The 16,310-nt window shown below is 46.1% G+C and overlaps 1 protein-coding gene across 1 annotated transcript; it reads left to right on the forward strand.

Moving 5' to 3' along the window:
* Positions 1–783: 783 nt before the first annotated feature.
* mrpl19 (mitochondrial ribosomal protein L19) lies at positions 784–8,816 on the forward strand. The gene is made up of 6 exons (XM_080533359.1): positions 784–888; positions 2,492–2,615; positions 3,606–3,724; positions 4,707–4,841; positions 5,587–5,768; positions 8,508–8,816. Exons 1-6 carry the CDS (start codon positions 810–812, stop codon positions 8,727–8,729), a joined length of 861 nt encoding a protein of 286 aa, XP_080389485.1. The 5' UTR covers positions 784–809; the 3' UTR covers positions 8,730–8,816.
* The last annotated feature ends 7,494 nt before the right edge of the window (positions 8,817–16,310 follow it).

Genomic DNA, 16,310 nt, shown 5'->3' on the forward strand with positions numbered 1-16,310 from the left:
AAATCTGACATGTCGTTTATATTGTCGTTCTTGTGTACATTCAGACGAGTTTTGGTCGATTGATTATTAATTGATAATTTCCCCTCAGTAGCTGCAGCAACATCAACTTGACCAAATATGTAATACATTAGTGACACCTGCTGGTGTAAAGAGGGAACTGCATGTTGATAAATCGTTCCTTCTTGGATCCTCTCGGCTTCCTTACATGCAGGGTTGCCAGATGGGGTGGGTTCCCGTCGAATGGGCTACTTTTGATCACACTGGGTCGGTCACCGGAAAAAAAGCATTTGGGCGGGTTGGGCTGGATAAATATAATTTAGAAGGTATCACAATGACAGTGCCTGAAAGTTACAAAATGCGTGAATTTAAAACACACACCTTAGTATGATGAATTGAGAATCAAGGACCCCAATTGAAATAAGCCAGTGGCTTTCTTGGGTTTTTATCCTGTTAGTTGACCTTGTATGTAATATGTACTTTCATGTACCTACTTCTGCAAATCTTCTAATAAAGTTTTCAATCAATCAATCAAGTAGCTACATACAATGTGCAGGTTTTTTATTTTATTTTACAAACATCATTGGCAACAGACATACATTTTAGGGGCAGGAGATGGGCACCTGCCCAATAGTCATTAGCGGTTTTCTAACCATAGGTTTTGGACTAGTGGTTTTTGGTGGATTTAGCGGTTTTTAGACTGTGGGTTAGGCTGGAAAGTGTCAATCCCACCTGGCAACCCTGTTCTTTGACCCTCTCGGCTTCCTTACAATGTGACAAATGCGAATCGCGAAGGTCAACCAGTTTCAAACATGGCTGCCTCCACAAGGAGGCTGGACACTGTAATGTGTTCATTAAGGTTGTTACGGAATATACAACTTCAAAATGAAAGTAAGTCACCTTAAACGTATTTTATTATTATGGATGTTATATATGTGAATGACGTGTGTGTGTGTGTGTGTGTGCATAATAATAGCCAAGCAGAGCAAGACATTGTCTTGCCTGTCTGCCTTTAAATCAGACTCAACACAGTCTCGATTAAGACCAACGTTATTAAGATGAATAATATGATAATAATAATTAATAATATGACTAATAACATTAATAATAATTAATTATATGATAATATGATTAAGACTCTAACGTTGCTCTCACGATCAGGGTTGCCAGATTCCAGACCAGTTGCCAGATCAGTCTAGAAACCGCTGAATACACCAAAAACCAGCCCAAAAGTTATACTGTCAGAAAACTGGATTAACCATAGTCTTGACAAGCAGGGCCACATGTGTTCTGTTCGTCCTTCCACAGGATAACAAACTGGGCTAGGGAGGGTTTGAAAGCCTTCAACCTGGCAACCCAGCAGCTCACCATGTCAGATGTCACAGCATCAGCTCCTCACTTCCAAGGCCCTTCACAGTCTTGCAACCCCACATCTCTCTGAACTCCTTCACACCTACACCCCCTCTCTCACTCTCCGATCCTCCGCTGCCTTTCAACTCACTATATTTTCTGCCCACCTGACTACTATGGGATCTCAGTGTTTCCCCTAGGTTTGCGTTTGCTGCCTTGGGAGGGTGGCATGGATCCTCCACCTCCACCCCCCCCCTCACCCCCGCTCGCCTGGCTCTGCTCCTCTTCATCCTCACTGTCCAATATAAGTATGTGGTCTGGCACATCATCATCATCGTCCGATAATACGATCAGTAGAGGAGGAGGATGACCTAAGAGGATCAGAGGAAGAAGGATGACCTAAGAGAATAATGACATATTATCATATAGTCATATCTAGAGGCTGACCACTATGGGGTCTAGAGCCTGACCACTATGGGGTCTAGAGCCTGACCACTATGGGATCTAGAGCCTGACCACTATGAGGTCTAGAGCCTGACCACTATGGGGTCTAGAGCCTGACCACTATGGGGTCTAGAGTCTGACCACTATGGGGTCTAGAGCCTGACCACTATGAGGTCTAGAGCCTGACCACTATGGGGTCTAGAGTCTGACCACTATGGGGTCTAGAGCCTGACCACTATGGGGTCTAGAGTCTAACCACTATGGGGTCTAGAGTCTGACCATTATGGGCTCTAGAGGCTGACCACTATGGGGTCTAGAGCCTGACCACTATGGGGTCTAGAGCCTGACCACTATGGGGTCTAGAGTCTGACCACTATGGGGTCTAGAGCCTTCAGCCACTCTGCTTCCCCGTCTCTGGAACTCTCTCCCACAAGACATCCGCAACACTGACTCTCTCTCCACCTTCAAATCCTGCCTGAAAACCCACCTTTTTAAACTGGCGCATTTTTAACTGATGTTTTGTCTTGTTTTGTTTTGTTTTTGTTTGTTTGAATTACAGTTTGAACCTGTCTGAATCTGTTGCTTGCTTTTAAATGAAGCTTTGTAAGGCGTCCTTGAGTGCTTTGAAAGGCGCCCATGAATAAAATGCATTATTATTATTATTATTATTAAGTTGCCTCTTTGGTTTCTCTCCCTCCAGGGTTCCTGTCCACGTCGCTGTCTCGCCTCGCCGTGGGTGGCGGCGGTGACAAGCGTCCCAGATTCACCCCCCCGCCCAAGCCTGTCATCATAGACAAAACACAGACAGAGGCGACACTCAGAAAGTAACTAACCCTACCCCGACATCAACCACCCTCTTACCCTACCCCGACATCAACCACCCTCTAACCCTACCCCGACATCAACCACCCTCTAACCCTAACCCTGACATCAACCACCCTCTAACCCTACATCAACCACCCTCTAACCCTACATCAACCACCCTCTAACCCTACATCAACCACCCTCTACCCCTACATCAACCACCCTCTAACCCTACATCAACCACCCTCTAACCCTACATCAACCACCCTCTAACCCTACATCAACCACCCTCTAACCCTACCCCTACATCAACCACCCGCTAACCCTACATCAACCACCCTCTAACCCTACATCAACCACCCTCTAACCCTACCCCGACATCAACCACCCTCTAACCCTACCCCGACATCAACCACCCTCTAACCCTAACCCTACATCAACCACCCTCTACCCCGACATCAACCACCCTCTAACCCTACCCCGACATCAACCACCCTCTCACCCTACATCAACCACCCTCTAACCCTAACCCGACATCAACCACCCTCTAACCCTACATCAACCACCCTCTAACCCTACATCAACCACCCTCTAACCCTACATCAACCACCCTCTAACCCTAACCCTACATCAACCACCCTCTAACCCTACATCAACCACCCTCTAACCCTACATCAACCACCCTCTAACCCTACACCTACATCAACCACCCTCTAACCCTACATCAACCACCCTCTAACCCTACACCTACATCAACCACCCTCAAACACAAAAGCAGAACACTGTAGCCAATACAGTAGTCACTTAATTGCTGTGTGTCCTGAAAAATGTACTGGCAGCCTTCTTCTTTCTCAAATGTTATGCCTTTGTGTCTTTTATTGTGTTTGTCTGTGTCTTATTGTGTTTTTGATGTGTGTTTTTCTGTGTCTTATTGTGTTTTTCACGTGTGTGTTTCTGTGCCTTATTGTGTTTTTCACATGTGTGTTTCTGTGTCTTTAAACACACAACAGGTTCCTGAGTCCAGAGTTCGTCCCGATCCGTCAGAGGATCAACCCGCTGAAGTTCTCCATCGAGCGCAGAGACATGTACCAGAGGAGGAAGGTGCTGAACATCCCAGAGTTTTATGCTGGTGAGAGACCGTTTCAGAAGGGTTAACGAGACCATGACTACACACACACAGACACACACACACGTACAGACACAGACACGTACAGACACAGACACAGACAGACACAGACACACAGACACACACACACACACACACACACACACACACACAGACACACACACGTACAGACACAGACACAGACACAGACACAGACACACACACACAGACACAGACACACAGACACACAGACACACAGACACACAGACACAGACAAAAAAAGTCAGTTGACCTCTGTACATGTGCAACCACAACACAGCAGACTATTACTATTTACTACTACTATTTCTTACCAGAACATCATTCAGCTCTCTCAGTATGGATGAAACAGAAACTCTGTTAAGTTCAGAATAGATTTCAAGATCCTTCTGCTTGTTTATAAAGCTCTCACTGGCACAGCACCAGAATATCTGAAAGACCTTCTGCTAGCATATCAGCCCAATAGAGCTCTCAGGTCTTTTGCTAGCATATCAGCCCAATAGAGCTCTCAGGTCTTCTGCTAGCATATCAGCCCAATAGAGCTCTCAGGTCTTCTGCTAGCATATCAGCCCAGTAGAGCTCTCAGGTCTTCTGCTAGCATATCAGCCCAGTAGAGCTCTCAGGTCTTCTGCTAGCATATCAGCCCAGTAGAGCTCTCAGGTCTTCTGACGCTGGTTTTCTCTGTGTACCACATGTACAAAAGAAGAGATTTGGTGAGGCTGCATTCTCATTTTATGCACCCAGATTGTGGAATGCACTGCCAGTTTACATTAGGGATGCAACCTCAGCACATTATGTTCAAGTCAAGACTAAAAACCCATCTTTTTAATATTGCCTTTAAATGACTAAATCATTCAATTAAGATTATATAATGATTGGAGCACTTTGAGCTGCAACGTTTGCAGGAAAAGCGCTATACAAATACAGTATGGATGAAACACCTCGTACCTTTGTTGATGTTTTGCAGGAAGTATCTTAGCGGTGACGATGGCGGACACTCATGCCAGTGGCAAAAGCAACCGTTTCGTGGGCATCTGTCTCCAGAGGGGGGGCCGGGGGCTGGGGGCCACCTTCATCCTGAGGAACGTCATCGACGGTCAAGGTAGGGATGGAGGGACTGGCTTACATTATGATAATAATAATGATTCATTGTATTTATATAGCGCAGCTTTCCCGGGGCTCAAAGACGCTGACAATGTGGGAAAAACAGAAAACACAGAAACAACAAGCAACAGATAACATGAGCACATAGAACACAGAGTTAACGAACAGGCACAGGGAACAATTAACACAGCGATGTCCAGGGGGGGGGTGGCAGGGTTAGGGGAGATGGTTAGGGGTAGGGGAGGTTGTATGCATGGGAGAACAGGTAGGTTTTGAGGGGGGATTTAACAGTGGAGGGTGAGTCTCTACATATATACAACCCATCGCAATTTAAAAAAAAGAAGCACCTGCCCTTCCATGGGTGTGTACTGTACGTCCCTGCTGGATGTAGATGTGGTGCTGCCATGCCTAGAGGAGTGCGTGTGTGTGAGTGTGTGTGCCTGACCTCTTCACGTCCTGAGTGTTTGTGTTCATCTCTCTCTCTCTCTCTCTCTCTCCCCCCCCTCTCTCTCTCTCCCTCCCCCCCCCTCTCTCCCTCTCCCTCCCCCCCCTCTCTCTCTCTCCCTCCCCCCCCTCTCTCTCCCTCCCCCCCCTCTCTCTCTCCCTCCCCCCCCTCTCTCTCTCTCCCTCTCCCCCCCCCCTCTCTCCCCCCCCCCCCCTCTCTCCCCCCCCCCCCTCTCTCTCCCCCTCTCTCTCCCTCTCTCCCCCCTCCTCCTCTCTCTCCCCCCCCCTCTCTCTCTCAGGAGTGGAGATCTGCTATGAGCTGTACAGCCCTCGGGTGCAGCAGATCCAGGTGTTGAAGCTGGAGAGACGTCTGGACGCCAACCTGCGGTACCTGAGAGACGCCCTGCCTGAGTACAGCACCGTGGACCTGGACATGAAGCCCGTCTCCTCCTCCCCCACGGGGGAGGTGCCCCTCAACAAGGTCAGCCCCCCCCCCCCCCAGAAGAGAGAGACTCCTTTTTTTTTATTAACTCCTCAAAAAAAGTTCGGAAACTTTATTTCGGTCGATTATTCCTCCCCTTTATTAATACCAATTGGTATTGTATTTTATATTGTTGGAAAGCCTGATTAGTCATCTTTACAACGAGGTACAACTTGTAAGGATCATGCATTCGTGGAAAGAGCAACAGAGCTCAATGAGTGGGTAGCGGCCTAAAAGAAAATTCCGAAATTCCCACCAATATTCTTCTGTTGGTATTCACCAAGCAACTCCAAACGAGAGTGAGAAGAATATTGCAGGGGATTTTGCCATTATTAAAGGGGAGGAATAATCGACCGAAATAACGTTTCCGAACTTTTTTTGAGGAGTTTTTAACTTTTTTAATTGATGAGATGCATGAGCAAAGAAGAGAGTTAATGCTATATTTTACACATAGTAAATTCTCTTTGTTCACCATTTATAATATCTATTATTACAATCAACATATCTGTCGACATTAAATATGTGACACGTTCTAATGCTTTGCTCCTCATGTCAGGATCCGATGTAATGATCAGACTTTTCTTTCAAAAAATGTGAATACATTTCCGCGTCGTTGACAATCAACGACACGTCGCTAGTCGACTAACACAGCTTGTTTCGTGAGCCTGCTAACAATGTAAAGTAGTGAGAAGAAGAAGAATGGTCTTTATTGCCATTGCTACAGTACAGGTACCAAACAACGCAATTTAGGAGGGGTGGCTCCCCTGGTGCTAGGAAAGAAAAAAAAACAAGAAAAAAAAAAACAAGAAGGGAAGGAGCTGGTTTACATAAATAAAGGCTATGTACACTATAGGGATGGACGGTTTTTCGGTTAAACCGAAAACCGGGGTTTATAAAAATAGAAACGTTTTTTTATCAAAACCGTCTGAAACCGGATTTTTTTTTTTTTTTTTTTTTTTTTTAAAGAATAAAATAGAATAAGAATAAAACTGGAACATGTCACATGTTTGTCGTGTGTGAAAATAACAATGATACAGTCTGAATCTGCCGCGCAATGAGTGAGAGGTTTGGTCAGTTGTGAAGAATAACTGAGGATTAATATCTAATTGGGATTATATTTAAGGGTAACGAATCACTCTATGGGAAAGATAGTTGCCTTCAGTTATTGGTAGATAGGAAAGGTTTTTTACAATTACTCGCTTACATTTAATAAGATCATTTTCGCTGCTCTCTGTAAAGCGCATTGGGTCACTTTTGTGAGAAATGCGCTATAGAAATAAAATGTGATTTGATTTGAAATCAATCAATCAAACTTTATTTATGTTCTATAGCACAAATCATGCATTGAATGTAACTCCAAGTGCAGTATTTACTAAACCACAATATAATAAAACAAGAGCTATACGGATCAAGAGTGTTTGTGCACAGCGCCACTGTGTGTGAAGGCGCTACTGAAAGTGATGACAGAACGCATGTCTCAGAAGATACGCGGTCACTTAGTGACGCAAAAGTAGTTCTGTATTTATCTCTATCTGTATTAGTACATTTATTTTGAAAGCTCTATTTTGACAGCTCTACCATGGGCACTTTTATTTTGATGGGGCATTCTTTGTTGATTGACTTACGACAGTTCAGGACGAGTCAGTCTCGCGGCATGTGGTTTTTATGAAAAGCTTTATGTATGTTCACTGCATAATTCTAAGTCTAATATTTCAGTGATTATTGAGCAGTATTCAAATATTTAAATACATTGAGCAGCAGCTGAAACTTTGAAGACGCTGTTCCAAGAGATGATCTTCCGTGCAGGCGTGCACCCTGGATCAGCGGAGCTGGTGTGTTAAGTGTTCATGTGTTTTCATGTATGGTGTAGCTTACAAAAGTCTGCCTTTCCACTTATATTTGTGAAACTAAGTAGCCTAAATGTGTTGCGACTGTGCTTACGGTGTTTTAATGGTGTTCGACATGAGTGTATTGTAGCAGTAGGGCTCAATAAATAGAAATTGGCGGTCTTTTTTTTTTTTTTTTTTCAGGTTTTTTTTTTAATGTATTTTTCGGTTAACCGGAAAACCGCGGTTTTACTCTCTGACGGTTTTTCGGTTTCAATAATTGGAAACCGTCCATCCCTAGTACACTATCCACTATACTATGTACAGATAGACGACTAGGGTTGTCATATTGCACATAGTGTTATTGCACATTCATTTGAAGTGTCGCAGTTTGCAGGCTTGAAATGTACATGTTTGTGCCTCAGCACTACACCTGATTTTTTCAGTCCAGCAGCTGCCATCAATCCGTCCAGACTGTCCAGGGCCCAGAACCTAGGTCTTTGCTGTGTTCAGGGCCTGGACGGCCCTGGGGTAGAAGCTGTGCTTCAGTCTGTTTGTCCTTGCGGCCATGGTCCTGTACCGCCTTTTCGAGGGCAGCCGGGTAAAGTGTTTGTACCCAGGGTGGGTTGGGTCTCTGGAGATCTTGGAGGCCTTCCTGAGACAGCGTGTGTTGTACAGCTCTTCCAGAGAGGGTTGTAGTTAACTAGGTAGCAGTGGGGATTACTCACCCAATCCATTGCGTTGTTGGCAGAATTCTGGCTTGACTAGCGAGTTTGTGTGTTGAAATGTAGTTCCGTGTTTCAAAACAAAAGTCCAAATAGTTTGATTGGTTGCCTTTATCCTCCTCTGTATCTCTGCCGTTCTCACCCTGAACACCCCCTCCCCCTTCCTCCATCCTACCTCCCCCCTCCAGATGAAGGTGAGGATGAAGCCCAAGCCGTGGTCCAAGCGGTGGGAGCGCCCCAAGTTCGACGTGCAGGGGATCCGCTTCGACCTCTGCCTGACCCCGGAGCAGCTGGACCACGCCCAGAAGTGGGCGGAGCCCTGGAACGAGTACGACCTGCTGAAGGAGTACGACACCACCCGGCTGGAGGAGAGCCTGCTGAAGGAGGCGCAGAGGGAGATGAGCAAGTGAGGGGGGGGGAACATGGGAGTTGTAGTCCATTCCATCAACTTCGCTAAAGGACAATCCAGGCTTATTTTTGGATAAGCCTCACAAGATTGTGGCGTTTTGGGAGGGGGGGGGGGGGGGGGGGAGTCATGGGAGTTGTAGTCCTACGACATCAGGAGGGTATTCCATCAATGTCGCTAAAGGACAATCCAGGCTTATTTTTGACAAGTCTCATGAGATTGATCAAAATAAACCTGGATTTTCCTTTAGTGACATTGATGGAATACCCCCCTGGTCAGAGGTGGAGAGGAACAGTGGTGACTAATAGGAGAGGACAAACTGGATCTCTCTAGAATCTTCCAGAAGGTGTAAACAGGATCCAGTCTTCGTTGGAATCACTGAACGATCATCGAGTCGGTCGAAGACAAAGTTGAGCTACGACCTGTTGTTGTTTTAGCTCGACCAAAATACCAAATCCCTCCATAACCCCTGGGGGGTATTCCATCAACATTGCTAAAGGAAAATCCAGGCTTGTTTTTGATAAGTCTCACGAGATTGATCAGAATAAGCCTGGATTTTCCTTTAGCGACGTTGATGGAATACCCCCCTGCTGTCTTTCTCTCTTCTGTGTACCATGGAGACGGCCGTTCACATGGACTCTGAAATGTATCGAGGAGTCCGTCTGCCAAGGGACAAAAGATCACGCTTGCTTTATTCGTTCTTGTAAGTTTGTCTTGTATGTTTTTTCGAAAACGTTTTTTTTCAGTGTTGCTGGCTCTGTGACGGTTGTACTGCCACTAGGTTACAGATCCATGTCGTGAGTCCATTTCGAAAATAAAGAAGCTATTAAACTTTTGTTGTTGTTGTTTTTCTCTCTTGATCTTTCAATGTGTGGTGTAATTATGATGCGATGAGATGAGATCGACATATAAGTTTGAGTACCCATCAAACGCCGTTTTACAACGTATCATATTCAGTGATAACCAACACACGCGCAAAGGTCTGCTAAAAAGTATTATGCAACAGTTAGTTCCGACTAAGTAGTTTGATTGGACGAGAGGCATTCCATGAGTGCCGATATACAGTAGAACAGCACTGGGACTTTTAACTATATGTATCACTCCGCCGCACAGGTGTTCTACTAAACAGGGGAGGCTGGTTCATTAGGTGCAATTGGGCAATGCCCCACCAAAGGGAGAAGAGAGAGATTTTTTTTCTATGACTTCTAGACAGTGTTGCTTCTGAATATCATAGTCCAATCAGCTAGTGTTCTGTGGAGTATATCATAGTCCAATCAGCTAGTGTTCTGTGGAGTATGTTCCAATCAGCTTCAAGTCCCGCCCCTTTCGGGGCAACTTTCAGTCTACTCGAAGTTGCACTAGGCTGTTCTCGTAGACTTGCATGTAAAATCTATTTTGGTAACTTCAGGCCATTCGGTCAATTGTCTATGGGGTTTTGGGACATGCACCGAAAGGGGCGGGACTTGAAGCTGATTGGAACATACTCCACAGAACACTAGCTGATTGGACTATGATATACGCCACAGAACACTAGCTGATTGGACTATGATATTCAGAAGCAACACTGTCTAGAAGTCATAGAAAAAAAATCTCTCTCTTCTCCCTTTGGTGGGGAGCCAGCCTCCCCTGCTTGAGGATATTACAACTGGACCTATTACCGAAGTCAAACTTCGTTTGTGGTCGCAATCTCCGCGCAATCTCCGCGCAATCTCCGCGGCTGTTAGGCTGCTACTGTTGGTGTTTTGCGAAGCCAGAATACACAAACTCGACCTGAAGGTAAGAGAGTCAGCTAAGATAAAAGCTACTTCAAACATTTAGTAATATCGTCAGCATGGTACGTTTTCTATTGTCGTCTTTTAGCTTGTTTGTTTATGTATTCAGCACACGCACACACACACACACACACACACACACACACACACACACGCACACACGCACACACGCACACACGCACACACACACACACTCACACTCACACACTCACTAGAGGGGATGAAGAGGTCTGTACAGGGGGGTAGGGGGGATGAAGAGGTCTGTACAGGGGGGTAGAGGGGATGAAGAGGTCTGTACAGGGGGGTAGAGGGGATGGAGAGGTCTGTACAGGGGGGGTAGAGGGGATGGAGAGGTCTGTACAGGGGGGTAGGGGGGATGAGGAGGTATGTAGAGGTGGGTAGGGGGGATGAAGAGGTCTGTAGAGGTGGGTAGGGGGGATGAAGAGGTCTGTAGAGGTGGGTAGGGGGGATGAAGAGGTCTGTACAGGGGGGTAGAGGGGATGAAGAGGTCTGTACAGGGGGGTAGAGGGGATGAGGTCTGTACAGGGGGGTAGAGGGGATGGAGAGGTCTGTACAGGGGGGTAGGGGGGATGAGGAGGTATGTACAGGGGGGTAGAGGGGATGAAGAGGTCTGTACAGGGGGGTAGAGGGGATGAAGAGGTCTGTACAGGGGGGGTAGAGGGGATGGAGAGGTCTGTACAGGGGGGTAGGGGGGATGAGGAGGTATGTACAGGGGGGTAGAGGGGATGAAGAGGTCTGTACAGGGGGGTAGGGGGGATGAGGAGGTATGTACAGGGGGGTAGAGGGGATGGAGAGGTCTGTACAGGGGGTAGAGGGGATGGAGAGGTCTGTAGAGGTGGGTAGAGGAGATGTAGAGGTGGGTAGAGGTGATGAAGAGGTCTGTAGAGGTGGGTAGAGGGGATGAAGAGGTCTGTACAGGGGGGTAGAGGGGATGAAGAGGTCTGTAGAGGTGGGTAGAGGGGATGAAGAGGTCTGTACAGGGGGGTAGAGGGGATGGCGAGGTCTGTACAGGGGGGTAGAGCTATTCTCATGCTAAAATCGACTGTAAATCCAGATTTTAAAGTTGATATTCTTCCCCGTGGAGCATGCCCCCATAACCTGTGCCCCACCCAAAATGTTTAGCACCAGCCGCCACTGCTACTAAATGACCGTTAATTAGACGACATGTTTGTGTTCAGGTTACGAGGCAACAGTCCAGTTGAAGTTCAGTTGCGGAACTATTTTTTGTTGGCGGAGCCAAAATAAGTTATTAAATAAACAAACAAATCATAATCTGTTGTCGCTTATTACTGTTAGCTAATAAATGGCGCTGTAGAACTGTTGTATAAAAAGCAACATCACACTCGAGGTTGTTATATTCAGTATAACAGCACTCCCTCTCGTGTGATATTGCTTAACTATACCACCTTCATTTTAGTTCAGTGAAATAGACCGACGAGGTTGTTGTTGGTTTTTGTGCAGCTCACATATTTTCTAGAAATGATTGCCCTGGAAAATGACTGTGGGGACTGGGAGAGTTCCACATAATGACCTCCGGGGAATTAAGGCTGACATTGACGCACAGCAGGGAAGGCCGCTAATGATGACTACACAATATTAATGATGACAGACGGGGAAATGCCTCATGTCACGCTCCTGTGTGGTCCGTAGTCAACGGAGCGGCGCGCGACGCGGCGGGGGTCTCGAGCCTCGGCACGAAGCGACACGCAACTACGACAGTATGAGAACCGCTCCTCCGACACTGGGATATGCAACATGATCTACTAGATAATAATAATCATAATAATAATAATTATAACTTTTATTTGTATTATAGCACGTTTCCTGCAAACATTGCAGCTCAAAGTGCGCCAATCATTATATAATCATAATTTAATTATTTAGTCATTTAAAGGCAATATTTAAAAGATGGGTTTTTAGTCTTGACTTGAACATAATGTGCTGAGGTTGCATCCCTAATGTAAACTGGCAGTGCATTCCACAATCTGGGTGCATAAAATGAGAATGCAGCCTCACCAAATCTGTGTGGTACACAGAGAAAGCCAGCGTCAGAAGACCTGAGAGCTCTATTATTATTATTATTATTATTATTATTATTATTATTATTATTATTATTACACTTATTATTAGATGAATCATTGTTTTGTTTTGTTTTATAAAGAAAAAGATGGCCTCTGTATCTTATATAGAAAGAAGGAAGAAATGGGAACTGTTTTCGTCTTCTGCTACGGTTGTATGAACCTTACAACGAGCTAATTACTGTTATTTAACTGTAATTACCATGTGGTCCACGTTCAGTTGACTCTAGGTGGCGCTGTCGTACCATAGATCTGAGAGGAACTGGAGCTCCACTGGAACCGATGTCTTCACACACCCACACACAGTTCCATGTCGAGGTGCTGCAATGAAATCTAACAATTATACAAGAGACCTTTGTGAGAGATAGAAGGAGATACACTCACAGGCCACTTAATTAGGAACACCTGTAGGCTACACCTTCTCATTCGTTCAGGGGGTGTCATGGTGTAGGGGGGACGTTTTCTTGGCCCACTTTGGGCCCGTTAATACCAATCAATCATCGCTTGAACACCACAGCCTATTAGAGTATTGTTGCTGACCATGTGCTTCATGTACCCATCTTCTAACGGCTACTTCCAGCATGGTAACACACCGTGTCACAAAGCAAAAGTCGTCTCAAACTGGTTTCGTGAACACGACAATGAGTTCAGAGTTCTCCAGTGGCCTTCCCAGTCAGTCACTGGATCTGAATCCAACAGAACACACTTTGGGATGTGGTAGAACGGGAGACGCACAGCTTGAAAGTGCACCGGGAGAAATCTGCAGGAATTGCGTGATGCAATCATGCCATCATGGACACCAGAATCTCAAAGGAATACATCAACACCACCAACATCACCAACATCTCGTGGAATCAATGCCCTGAAGAATTGAGGCTGTTTTGAAAGCAAACCCAGTATTACTATAATGTTCCAACTAAAGTGTAAAGTGAGTGGAGATGTTCACCTTCTTTCTGTGAAATCCTATAAAATCATCTCTCTCTCCCTCTCTCCTTTTCTCTCTCCCTTCCTCCCTCTGTCCCTCTGTCTCTCTCTTCCCCCCCTCTCTCTGTCTCTGTTCCTCTCTCTCCCTCCCTCCCTCTCTCCCTCTCTCTGTCTCTCTCCCTCTGTCTCTCTCTCTCCCCCCCCTCTCTCTGTCTCTCTCCCTCTGTCTCTCTCTCCCTCCCCTCCTCTCTCTCTCTGTCTCTGTCCCTCTCTCTCCCTCCCTCTCTCTGTCTCTCTCTCTCTCCCCTCCTCTCTCTGTCTCTGTCCCCCTCTCTCTCCCTCCCTCCCTCTCTCTCCCCCTCCCTCCCTCTCTCCCTCTTTCTCTCTCTCCCTCTCTCTCCCCCTCCTCTCTCTCTCCCTCTTTCTCTCTCTCCCTCCCTCTCCCCCTCCTCTCTCTCTCCCTCTTTCTCTCTGTCCCCCTCTCTCTCTCCCTCTCTCTGTCCCCCTCTCTCTCCCCCTCCTCTCTCTCTCTCTCCCTCCCCTCCTCTCTCTCTCTCTCTCCCTCCCTCTCTCCCCCCCTAATGTAGGCCGTGGAAGCCAACTGACTGTCTGAGTTGACCGCAACTGATTATTGCAGTGCACATGTATGTCCACCGGGGGCAGCAGCCACCAGGTGAGGGATGAGCAGGTGTGTAAATAGGTCACAGCTGTAAGGGAAAGTAGGGTATGCATGTAAGAAGAGAGGCATGCAGACTTTGCCGCAACACCACCACTGCAGTAACACAGCTGCAACCACCATAGTCATCTTGCAGTTCTGGTTTTGTGTCAACAAATAGCCTATCATTATGAATGAATGAATGGTCTTTATTGTCATTGATATAGTACAGGTACCATACAACGAAATTTGGGAGGGGGGGCTCCCCTGGTGCTAGGAAAAAAAAACTAAAAACAAGAAGGGAAAAGAGCTGGTTTACATAAAATAAAGGCTATGTACACTATCCACTATACTATACTATACAAATAAAACACTGTGCTGTACTCTATGCTATGCTATACCTATTCTAACATTTCCTATTCTCTTAACCTTATGTACCCTAGGGTTGTCATATTGCACATAGTGTTATTGCACATTCATTTAAAGGGTCGCAGTTTGCAGGTTTGAAATGTTCACAGTTGTGTTTCAGTGTTGCACTTGATTTCAATCTAGTAGCTGCCATCAATTTGTCTAGATTGTCCAGGGCCTAGAACCTAGGTCTTTGCTGTGTTCAGGGCCTGAATGGCCCTGGGGTAGAAGCTGAGCTTCAGTCTGTTTGTCCTTCATATACAGGGTTAGGTTTATAATACATTATATAGCGCTTTTCTAGACACTCAAAGACGCTTTACAAACTGAAAAGGAGGTTATGTCATTGTGACATAACAATGACATAACAATCACCTGAAGACATCACTACATTGACGTGACAATTTTCTCCATTTAGCAGACTACCCTAGAATCATCCCTGTCATTACCTGGGAACCTAATCTGTCCATCATCATCATCATAAACACAACCTAATCTGCGCATCATCATCATAAACACTTTTTTTGGCTGTCGTGCCAAATTATGTCCGCCTGCCAAAATGTGTCCGTGGTGATGTAATGTAATTGTGTCTTTTTGGAACGCCGTTGCTATGCCAACACGCCAACGCGAGCATTCCGGAGCGCCGACGCGAGCATTCCGGACATTCCTGAGTAAACTCGACAGGTTTGTTGTGCGAATATTAACGCACTTCTTGAATAGCATTAAGGTTGACACACACACAGGCTCACTAAGTCAGCTATAGCTTTTTATGTCGGCATGGCCGTTGTATATTAAAACACCTGCTAGCATGCTAATTTCACACGTAGTTTCGCTACGCTAATGTTAGCGAGTCGGCTAAGTTAACTGAGGTAGTAAGGTTAGCAAACGAACCCACGTGTCGGTTTAGCAGGTTAGCGAGTACGAATGTCGAGATAGAGATTAGAGCCACTACACACACACACACACACACACACCACACACACACACACTCTACACACACACACACACACACACACACACACACACACACACACACCGTGGAGTTGCCGCCCACTAGCCAGTTTACAACTGTGGACAGGAGACGGAAAATGTGGTTTCTGCGATGGCATGTTGCAGAGTGTTAGTTTGCACTGTAAACACACCAGGAGCCCGTATGTAATGTCTGTGGTGTGTGTGTGTGTGTGTGTGTGGTGTGTGTGTGTGTGTAGTGTGTGCGTGCGCATGTGTGTGTCTGTGTGTGCAGTGTGTGTGTGTGTGTGTAGTATGTACGTGTGTATGCGTGTGTGTGTGTGTCTGCACGCGTGTGATTGTGTGTGCACGCATTTCTGTCTGTGTGTATGCGTGTGTGTGTGTCTGCACGCGTGTGATTGTGTGTGCACGCATTTCTGTCTGTGTGTGTGTGTGTGTGTGTGTCTTCAGGATGATTCCACCCCTACACTCTAATTGTCCCACATTACAGGCCGAGGCAAAGAACAGCCTCTAATACAGGAGAGCTGCCAGATGTTTACCCAGCTCATTATGGACCACACAGGAACCTGCTACCCCAGACGGGCACCACGCACACACACACACACACACACACACACACACACACACACACACACACTCAGGTCATACACACACACACACACACACACACACACTACACTATACAAATAAATGTTATTATTATTATTATTACACACACACACACACACACTACACACACACACACACACACACACACGCAC

Source organism: Nansenia antarctica (assembly GCF_963989245.1).
Source record: "Nansenia antarctica genome assembly, chromosome: 6".
NCBI lineage: Eukaryota > Metazoa > Chordata > Actinopteri > Argentiniformes > Microstomatidae > Nansenia > Nansenia antarctica.